Here is an 11,584-nt window from a genome sequence, read left to right on the forward strand (position 1 = left end):
AATTTTCAGCCCCTGTCTTATACAGGCTTGGACGAGTAGTCCTAGAGTACCAGGATCACATCAGAGGTTGGCTCTTAGCACCCAGCCAATGTTTGCAGACAGCAGTTGTGAGCCTTGTCTATTGGGATGCATTTTGTCATGTTTAAAAAATACTAAAAGTTGTCAAAACCTCTCTAAACTACTCACCTCTGTTGGTTCATACCGATGGCATAGGGCCCGAGACGACTTCATGAATCCCTTTTTCCTGAACCTGTTTGCCATCATCCAGAAACGTCATTGGACAATGTGTGAAATATGCCTTCACCAGCTACCAGCTATTTGACCAACCAGCTACCTGCCAATCAAGATGCACCACATATGGAGTTTGTAAACAATACAGACATGGAAAATGGTGACACAAGATCTAGGGACTGTAAAGAAGCTAATTTAACAGGCTCGATTAAAGCCAGCTTTTTTGATGGGATGGGCGCTACATTGGGTCAATAGTGTAATAAAATACACTTAACCCTAATAGCACGGTGTTGGCTTTGACAAACAATCTGGCATGATGTATGATGTATAGTAGTGGTGGAATATAAGAAATTGTCCTAAATATTAAACAAAGAAATGCAATGTCCCTTTAAATTGTGCTATAAAGTGGATGTTGATCACCAGAGGAGTGGATATATATGTGGATGTTGATCACCAGAGGAGTGGATATATATGTGGATGTTGATCACCAGAGGAGTGGGTATATATGTGGATGTTGATCACCAGAGGAGTGGATATATATGTGGGTGTTGATCACCAGAGGAGTGGATATATATGTGGGTGTTGATCACCAGAGGAGTGGATATATATGTGGATGTTGATCACCAGAGGAGTGGGTATATATGTGGGTGTTGATCACCAGAGGAGTGGATATATATGTGGATGTTGATCACCAGAGGAGTGGGTATATATGTGGATGTTGATCACCAGAGGAGTGGGTATATATGTGGATGTTGATCACCAGAGGAGTGGATATATATGTGGGTGTTGATCACCAGAGGAGTGGATATATATGTGGATATTGATCACCAGAGGAGTGGATATATATGTGGATGTTGATCACCAGAGGAGTGGATATATATGTGGATGTTGATCACCAGAGGAGTGGATATATATGTGGGTGTTGATCACCAGAGGAGTGGATATATATGTGGATATTGATCACCAGAGGAGTGGATATATATGTGGATGTTGATCACCAGAGGAGTGGATATATATGTGGATGTTGATCACCAGAGGAGTGGATATATATGTGGATATTTGGAGTGGAGGATGCTGCCTGGCCATTGCACCCAAAGTAGAAATAGTCCACACCACCAACTCTCCATTGATCTGTGGTCTACAATGTGTAGCTGTAGGCAGGACCCAGTGAGCATAAGCTTACACGATGACACAGTGGTCTAAATTGAGGCACACACACACACACACACACACACTTTCAAATGCAATACAAATTCCTTTTTTAGTATATTTCCCCATAGTCAGTCAGTCAATCAGACACACAGACACACACATCATGCACATTGCACTGTACCTCTCAGCATATTGACTGGATTGACTTACAGAGAGGGTCAAATCTTTCCCTTCCCCAGACCTAGTAGTGCTGTTGTGTTGCAGTATCGCACTGGTCTTCTGAGTGACCAAGGGACACAGACAGCAGTAATGGAATATTGAGCTGTAGCAACACTGTTTGTGTGTGTGTGTGTGTGTGTGTGTGTGTGAGTGAGTGAGTGAGTGAGTGAGTGAGTGAGTGAGTGAGTGAGTGAGTGAGTGAGTGAGTGAGTGAGTGAGTGAGTGAGTGAGTGAGTTTGTGTGTGTGTACAATATTATACATGTGTCTGTATCTTTAGAACATGCATACTAAGTGGACTACATTATGCACACACACCATCACACTAATGAAAACACTTGGGTAGACAGTCAGCCGTATTCATATTCAGCACAGGGAGAAGTCTCAACGATCAGCCGGAGCAGGACATGACAGAATCAATCATCCAGTCTCGACTTGCAGAGAATACCTTATGGCTGTGTGATTGAGTAAGACGGGAGAGAGAGAGAGAGACAGAGACAGCGAGAAAGATATGAGGGACAAAGAGACAGAGAGAGGCAGAAAGGGGAAAGAGATAAATTGTAATCACCTCTGCACATTGAGTTTGAAAACAGAGAGTGAGAGAGATACCATAATGAGCTGGATCTCAGTTCAAGTTCATAAATGTAGATTGACGTCGGCTCAGTAGAGGCCGTGTCTGCTCAGTATAGTGCGCTACTGCCCTCTAATGGACACTATCTGCTACTACTCACACAAGCCAACATTACACCCTCAGCTCTGTTACAGTATGTATGGGGTTGTCTCAAACTAGAGAGTTGTCCTTTGAACTAATCTGTGATTTTATTCACATGTGCATGAATTACTCCCGTGGCTAATATTCATAGATATCATATGATGGGTTAGCTGACTGGCCAATAAGATCGCGGCCGATCCCTCCCATCCTGATCACGGTCTCTTTGACCCACTCCCCTCTGGCAGGAGACTGCAGCCCATTGAGATCGGGTCCATTGGCCACAAAAACAGCTTCTTTCCCACGGCCATCAGACTCATAAACAAGGCTCGTGTCGCGCCTCCCCCCCCCCCCACAGACACACATACACACACGCTGACTCTATACCCCCTGCACCACATGCACACGACCCCTGATTGTTCCACATAACTTAACAACACACACACACACTGCACTCACTGTACATAACACCGATCACCCACCACACTACAAGCTGCATTCACACTGTACACACACTCACCACGCCCCATTCCGTATATAGTACACATACCGTATGGTTGGGATTTTTAGACGTGTTAAGCAAGTTATCCGACACAGTCATCCAATACATTTCTCCTTTGGAACAATCAAGGTCTCTCTCATACCTGGTGGACAGCAAGTTTCCAAGAAGATTCTATTTAGTCGAGTGGATATCGAGACTAAACCCCTTGTCTGCGCTCCCACATCTAACAGTGTGAAGCTCATGGGTGTATAGATATGGGGGGGGGGGGGGTCACCACATCACAGTAGGGGACAGGGGTCACCACATCACAGTAGGGGACAGGGGTCACCATATCACAGTAGAGGGCAGGGGTCACCACATCACAGTAGGGGGCAGGGGTCACCACATCACAGTAGAGGGCAGAAGTCACCACATCACAGTAGGGGACAGGGGTCACCACATCACAGTAGGGGGCAGGGGTCACCACATCACAGTAGGGGGCAGGGGTCACAACATCACAGTAGGGGGCAGGGGTCACCACATCACAGTAGGGGACAGGGGTCACCACATCACAGTAGGGGACAGGGGTCACCACATCACAGTAGGGGGCAGGGGTCACCACATCACGAGTAAGAGCATGAGGAGTAACAATAACATCTTTTTGGCTGCAGTAAGACCAGCAAATAAGATATGAGACAAGGAGGTTGACAAATCAAAAGATGAAGTAGCATTCAAAATCCACAATCTCGGACAACAGGGTTAGATAAAGTAGAAGAAACTAGAGGGGCTTGCACTCAGAGAGGGGGGGTGAAGGCAGCAAAAAAAGTTCTCTCGTCGTGACTCGTGACCTGAGCTTGCTTTCTTGTCAACACAATAATTCCCCAAATGACCAGAAAAAGTAGCTAGATTTGTCGCTTTTCATGAAATAAGTCGCCAGGGGGGTCTGGAAAGTCGTTAAATCTAGCGACAAAGTCGCTAAGTTGGCATCACTGGATGTTTACCGGCTAGCTTGGCTAGCCTGTTCAACAGCTGAATCAGTGAAACAGTGAATATTTGAAAAATAACTCTATTTCAGCCAATCAAACGTGAGTATGCCTAAATTAAAAAAAAAAAAAATACTGGATGGACAAATTACATTTTATCAGTAGGTGTCGTCTGGGTTCTGGTCCAGCTCATGTCCAGGTAGGGTCTGGTGGACTGGGTCACCTCTGGGTTCTGATCCAACTCGTCTAAGAGATATAATTTCTTACTTCCTGGAAAACGGTAGGTCACGTGCAATTACGACACGTTACCTTCGATTTTAGGCCAATAATCTCACAACATCCACCCTGTCAATCAAAACGTCAACTACTCTGCAGCCTCAAGTGTTGAATATCCCGCCCGCTCGATAACGTTCCAATGAAATTCATCTAAACGTATGTCCCGCCCTTGCAGCCCGTTTCAGGCGGAAATACGTCAAAGTACGGAAGCAAGATCTTCTCCAACTTCCCTTTCGGTGTATCTTTGAGATTCAAATCTAAGACCTGCTACTGCTATGCGGCTAACAGCATTCATGGGATTGGTTGTGGCCATGTTCACAGATGTTCATGTCTCCTGCTTGAACAGTTACTGTATATTATCAGAAGTCAGTTTCAAACATTCCCAATGAAAGTGTGTTTTATAATAAAACAACAGCCACAATAAATTAAGCAGAAATACTTTTAATAAATACAATAAATGATAAATGAAAGGAAAGAAAAAAACAATTGGAAAAAAAAATTGATAAGGAGAACTACAGTAAGGGCAGGGAATGTAAGGAGTTAATTTTGTGCCAAAATAATTTTTTGCGCATGAAGGTAAATCTTTGAGTGCATGGCCCCTGACCTGCTGGTTCCACATGTCTGCTCTGTGTGTTCCTGGTGTCTCAAAGCTCTACCTCTGCTAGCAGGGGGACCAAGCTGCAGAAAACATGGATGACCTCCACAAGAGGTATCTTCACAGTTGACAGGAAATCGCATGATCTCAGCAACGGAAGTTGGTGTTCCTCGTGTCGTTTTTGTGTGAATCTGCATTGCGCATGTAAAATCTAAACTAGAAAGTACATTTTATACTTTTATAAACTACTATAAATACTGCTAGTACTATTATAACTACTATATATATATATTAAACTCAGCTATTATGTTAAAATCAAATGTTGGGTTGGGTTGTTTTAATTAAATGGTTAGTGTGCTATTTTGGATATTTAGCCTTATTTGTGGTCTGTCTACCATGAACCCAAAACATAGAGACCATAATTTACTGATCGTTACAGTATTGAGCTAGCTGCAGTTTCTATGCAGGCTCTCCATGAGCTACAATATCAGTCAATGGGGCATACATGAATGCATTGAAAAACTATGATGAGTGTGTTTTGGTTGAGACGGGAAGCACAGGGTGTAGTCTTACTGACCTCAGTATGCTCTCCTGTGAAATGTATTGCAATCCGAATATTTTTAGGCGTGGCATGACTTGCACATAGTCCTCTGTGGGCAGAGTGAAAACAAGCCCCAGGGGAGTTTTTATGTCCAAGCCATGCCAAACATGTACAAATATTCGGATTGCAGTACATTTCACAGGAGAGCATATTGAGGTCAGTAAGATTACACCTTGTGCTTCCCATCTCAGAAAACCACTTCATCATAGTTTCTCCAACATAGTTTCCCCATTGACTTCCATTGTAGCCCAGTGTGAGCCTACATAAAAACTCCAGCTAGCTCAATACTAGAAAGATCTGTGAAATGATGGTCTCTATGTTTCAGGGTCATGGTAGAGAGACCACAATTAGGGCTTAATGTCTAAAGAAGCACACTAACCCATTAAGTAAAGAAAACTCTTCTCTACTTAATCAAAACAGCCCAACTGCAATTTCATTGATATTTGATATTGATATTTGATTTTTAAAATGATTTATCAAAATGTATCAAAACGTGCACATCTGTTTTTCCATGTATGTTTGTGTGTGTGTGCGTGTGTGTAGCACATGCACATGTTTATTTTAACATAATAGCTGGGTTAATTTTGATTTTACATATACGCAATACAGATGTTCACACAAAAATGACAAGAAGAAGACCAGCTTCCGCTGCTGAGGTCACATGATGTCCTGTCAACTGCGGAGGTGCCTCTTGTGGAGGTCAGCCATGTTTTCTGCAGCTCGGTCCCTCTCGCTAGCATAGGCCAAGCTTTGAGACACACCATGGAACATGCAGAACAAAAATGTGTGGAGCCAGCAGGTCAGGCACCATGCATTCAAAAATATCCCTTCATTTTGGCACAATAATAAGACCATAAAAGAGAAGTTGAAGTGATGTTGGGGTCGGGAGGGTTAGACTGAGATAGAGAGAAGATGGAGAGATGTGGAGTGGAGGGTAAGACTGAGATATACAGTAGAGCAGATGAAGTGTGTGTTGCTGTCTGTCTGCTCCGTTATCCGCCATGCCTCAACAAACTCCCAGCTTCGCCTGGCCAAGCTCCAGTCTGGGAGACGCACACACACGCATGCACAAACACACACACACAGACACATGCACACACAGAGACACATGCACACATACATGTGCGCACACACACACACACACACACACACACACACACACACACACACACACACACACACAGATATTACCAAATGTAACACACAGTGACGTAACCTACACACCTCTACCATTCCTATCTATATTACCTTGACAGTATTGTACCTAAATCTATGGGCTTGACACATCTGAGAGCCAGTCATGTAGGAGTATCTGCTCCAAGTCTGGCCTCCTGACTGGGTTTGGAGCCAGGCACCACCTAATCAGTTCCTTGCAAGCTATAGGATCAGACATTAGAGAGATGGTGTTTGGAACCAACATGGGATTGCCCGGTTTTCAGTTCTATGATATACTATCTGTAGCTTGGCATTTGCTTAGTTTACGCTGTTCCATACTGTTCAAAAAGATACATCTAAGCTCTCCTTCAAGCAACTCTTACATTTGGACACCCTTTTCTGGAAGATCAGGCGTCCAACCACAATCTCATACAGTGACTTGAATGGCCGATCCCCAAACACCAGGTTAAAAAGCAGGACTCCCAGGGACCAGACAGTGGCTTCGCGGCCGTGGTATTTTCCAATCACAACCCACTCAGGTGGGCAGAAGGCCTCAGTGCCTGAAAGAGAGAGACAGAGAGAGAGAGAGTGATTATGCCATATCCCTCTCCCATGGTGCATCAGTCCAACACCGTTCAGTCTCCTGCTTCCCTCACCCCAAAACCTTCGGTAGAGTCCATCCTTCAGTCGATCCCCGCAGCCAAAGTCGATGAGCTTGACCTTCATGGTGTCGATGTTAATGAGGAGGTTCTCGAACTTCACGTCCCGGTGGAGGACACGGCGGTCACGGCAGTGACGCACCGCCAGCACCACCTGCTTCATGATGGTCTTGGCGAGGTGTTCGTCCACCCGGCCCCCTGTCTGCTCGGTGTACTCAGACAGGTCCATGCATGGGATCGGCCTCTCCAGGACCAGGATGTACATCTCGGGCTGCTCGAACCACTCGATGAGCTCCAGCACGTTCTCGCAGCTGGGAGGCTCGCTCACGATCTGCATGAGGGCCACCTCCAGGGGCAGTCTGCGTGATGCTCCAGGCTATGGGGGGGGGGGGAGAGCGGGGGAAGGGGGGGGTGACAGGTGAGGGGGGAGGTGGGGGTCTACTTATGGATTGATCCCTTAGAAGCTACAGTGTGCATTTGAAGATGTATGGGTGGAACTTACTTCTGTAGGTGGCAGATATATGCTTGGAGAAGAATTTAAATTGGCAACTGGTACCTGTTATGGTGCTGTACGCAAGAATATACTGTACAGTGACCATACTTACGATTCTGATGTAGCGCTCCGATATCTGCTTCCGGACGTACTTAATGGCCACCTGGTCGAGGGGAGGAGGGGCACATATTTGAATATTCAGCCCAATTGTAATGAGCCATACTGACCAGTTACCCAGTAGGGCCTCTTTTAAATTTCTGCAGACTTCTTTATTCAGGACAGGACATACTATATGTAATGTATTTCCAGGCATGTTAACTCATGAAACAACTTCTTTGCAAAGGGACTAAATATGTTGTTATTTAGCCAATGTATTTGACACTTGGAGGCCTGGTTTAAACACAAAAGCCGTGGTGTGATGTGTATGAGGCAGGGGAGTGAGCAGAAATGCAGAGGAGGAGAGGGTGAACCTGTTTGCCGTCTGCCGTGCGTGTTCCTGTGTAGACGGATCCAAACCCGCCTTCGCCCAGCAGCTTCCCCACAGAGTAGCGGGAGGTGAACCCGTCTGCAAGAAACACCTCCCAGGTTCACTCAATCTCCCCTTCAACCACTGTCATGTAACCTCACATTGATCATCTACTCATGGATAGACCAGGATGGATGAGTCTCTCAACATGTGAGGGTGATGGATGGTTGAGGTCCTACCTGTGCATGGCGGGTTGCGCTGGGCCTGGGATGGCTGGGCTGAGGAGCTGGGATTTGAGCTCTGGTTTGTGGGGGCAGGGCCTCTCTTTCTCTTTTTAGAACATTTGAGGGGTTTGTTCTCCTCCTCCCTGGCCCTTTTTTGACCTCTCTTGGCCTGGTTCTCCCCGAGGGGAGGCAGGATGGTCTGGTTCTCCCCGAGGGGAGGCAGGATGGTCTGGTTCTCCCTGAGGGGAGGCAGGGTGGTCTGGTTCTCCCTGAGGGGACACTGTGGAATCCTGCGCTGGATCATGGCCCTTGCTCTGGTCTGCACAGGTATATTTTTATGTTTGTTTTAATTAAAACAAAAATAAATATACACGTTAGTGTTGATACTTCAGTTTTATATTTGTTCAGTTTTATATTTGTTAGTCATGTAATTAGCGTAGCATATTACACATTTTAATTTCCTTTTCAATACTATTAAACAAATTAACTCCTCTGACTGATAATACATATTTGCTTTACATTTGTTTTAATCTAAACATGCAGGTTCTTCTTCGTTCAGACTCACTTTAATCAAGCTCCGCTTCCTAGCTACGGGCCAGTCAGGGTGAGCCTCTGTCTTTGTTATCCGAGGCTTTTTAGATGGACCTTCGCCATCGTCCTTTAATTGAGCTCTGCGCTTTCTCTTCATCCTGAACTATTCTACATTCATTAAAACAGACATGATTTTCACTAGAACATTCTGATGCCATGTTAGATCTGTCATTTGCCATTTCACACTAAGGCTGATCAAACATTTTAATTCAAGGTAGACTAAATGAGTCTACAGTTAAGTATTTCTGCAATTTCATATTTTCTTTAGTAGTCTGTTATTATTCATCCCAGACATTTACTCATATAGTATGATATCAATAGTATGTTTTTCTTTCTGATTTACTGATGTCTTATTCAAATACATACAGAACCTACCATGAGCTGTAGATCTGGGAGGTAATATGATCATAATGTGTGCATGTCAAGTTAGACCATGATCATGGAATATCCACTATTATGACGTCATAATACCCACGCAGTAACATGATCATAATGTGTGCATGTTAAGTTAGAGTAGTAGACCATGATCATGGAATGTCCACTATTATGACGTCATAATAGCCATGCAGTTTGCATCACCAGTGTCAGTCAATAGGCCTACCTGATGTTGTTAACGGTTTGGCTTAGCCTAGTCTGTAAATCTGTATGCACTATTAATTTAATTCAATTGAAATAACGGGGAACACTAAAAAAAACGTCACTCTATGTTGAAACATTTCAAGCCTATTACCCCGCAGAATTGCTACCAAAAAAATAAATAAATGTATTTGATGCAAGTTAGCTAATCTCGCATTACCTTATCACAGATCTCCGACCAAGCATCTGAAACTCTTTATGGACGGCTATGCTCTTCTGAACTCTTTGCTATGCTAGTGTCAAATTACCCAGTCATGGAAGAAAGCATAGGCTGTGTCTATGGTGACATGTAGATCATTTCATGAATGTTAATATTTCCTATATGATTGGCCTAAGTGATTAATCAGGTGTGCGGAAGACCCAGCGCACACCTGATTAATCACTTAATCCAATCATATTGGACAGGAAATAAAGAAGCCAAGTGACTTTCAGGAAGTAGTGAAGCTGGTGCACAGAGCCTAGTCTTGAACAGCTTATTGTAAATGCAATGACAATCTTCTGCCACTAGAGAGCTATGTAATACTAGTCACTGATAATTATAGAGCATAACTACTACCTTACCTTACATAACTACATCTTGTGGGTACAATTATCTTTATTTGCTCACAACACATATCTTTAAGCAGCAGTTGCATAAGTACTGACACTGTGATCTGGTTCTGCCAACTGTCGCTGTCATAAATAGAATTTGGCACGTTGCACTCATTTGTCCGTCTTCTCCAGGCAGGAGTGTCAGCCTCCCACCGTGAACTGGCTGCCTGTCGCCATGGGGCCCCTCCGTGTCGCCGCGGTGCCCCTGTCGCCGATGACATGCCTGTTTGACGTGTGTGTGTGTGTGTGTGTGTGCGTGCGCGCATGTGTGTGTGTCTGTCTGTACTGTATGTGTCTGTCTCTCAACGATTGCTCTTGCTAATCTACCTTAACTAAAGTTTGTGGAGTTTGTACCAACAGATGGTAGATTATAAAGTAAAGGGAGGTTGAACATTCTATTTGCTTCATTCATTATGAAGAAACCAACGTTTGATCAGGGTATATGATATTACTGAGTCTTTCATAATGTCCAGGAATGCATGAGACAATTTAATGATGACCATTTTTTGTTTTTGTTTTTTATCAAAAAACTACCCTAAAAAAACACTATTGAATATACATTGTTGATTCATGGCAAACTTGACACATTGCTGGTACTAACGAAAAAAGGGATTCATGAAGTTTGACAACTCATGCATACACACTACCAAAAGTACACAGGACAAATAATAACAAGCCTGAACCTGGACCCTATAGTGTGTGTGAGTGTGTGTGTGTGTGTGTGTGTGTGTGTGTGTGTGTGTGTGTGTGTGTGTGTGTGTGTGTGTGTGTGTGTGTGTGTGTCCTGGCCCAGAGTCAGACCATAGATTAGCAGCTCTGTAGGCGTGCAGGGAGTGCGGCTGTGTGTGGTTTAACACACCAGATCAGGCAAAGCAAATCAAACTCAGCATGACAGATTCCTGCTTCCCCCTGTGTAATCATGGGTTATTCATGGTGATTATCCCTGTATGTGTAGGTCATTGATGACTCTTCCTGCTGAACTTTCTACTTTCTAGGGTTGTACTGATGACAGTGCAGACTCAACAACATGAGCAGTCTCTATCTAATCTCACTGTCAGTCTAGTCATGGTTTCAGCCAGATTCCAGGCTAGGAAGAGCTGGGATTCTGTGAACACGCGGAGTGTGAAGGCAGGAGGTGAAGGGGGTTTGAGTGAGTAAAGAGGAACCATTTCGGCCCTCCTCTTCTCCAGTCAGTCCCATTGAGTATGGCTTTACAGCCGAGAGAGCTATGATCTCCATCAGGCATGAATGAGTATGTCTGCTGACTTGTTCCTCTCTTTCTCTCTCTCTCTCTCTCTCTCTCTCTCTCTCTCCCCCTCTCTCTCTCTCTCTCTCTCACACACACACACACACACAGCTTGCTTTACTGTATATGCTCCCCCTCTTCTCCCCCTCTCACGCTCCCTCGTTTTCTCCACCATTCTCTGTCCTGTCAGAGTTGCTTCTGCTCAAACTGCCTGTGTGTCCCTGGCTTTTCTATCTCCCTCTGCCCCCTCTGGAAGCAGAGAGGGGGGGGTGATGGGC

General features: G+C 44.6%; 1 protein-coding gene across 1 annotated transcript in view; it reads right to left on the reverse strand.

Moving 5' to 3' along the window:
* Nucleotides 1-6,515: 6,515 nt before the first annotated feature.
* Nucleotides 6,516-11,584, reverse strand: part of LOC311313714 (serine/threonine-protein kinase pim-3-like) — a gene marked incomplete at both ends in the record, with an annotated part of 10,476 nt that continues 5,407 nt past the window's right edge. The window contains 4 exons of the mRNA XM_084443891.1: nt 6,516-6,622; nt 6,784-6,960; nt 7,057-7,435; nt 7,665-7,715. Coding sequence (XP_084300017.1) covers nt 6,516-6,622; nt 6,784-6,960; nt 7,057-7,435; nt 7,665-7,715 — 714 coding nt within the window. The remainder of the gene's footprint in view (nt 6,623-6,783; nt 6,961-7,056; nt 7,436-7,664; nt 7,716-11,584) is intronic.

Source organism: Borostomias antarcticus, assembly GCF_949987555.1.
Source record: "Borostomias antarcticus genome assembly, chromosome: 10".
Taxonomy (NCBI): Eukaryota; Metazoa; Chordata; class Actinopteri; order Stomiiformes; family Stomiidae; genus Borostomias; species Borostomias antarcticus.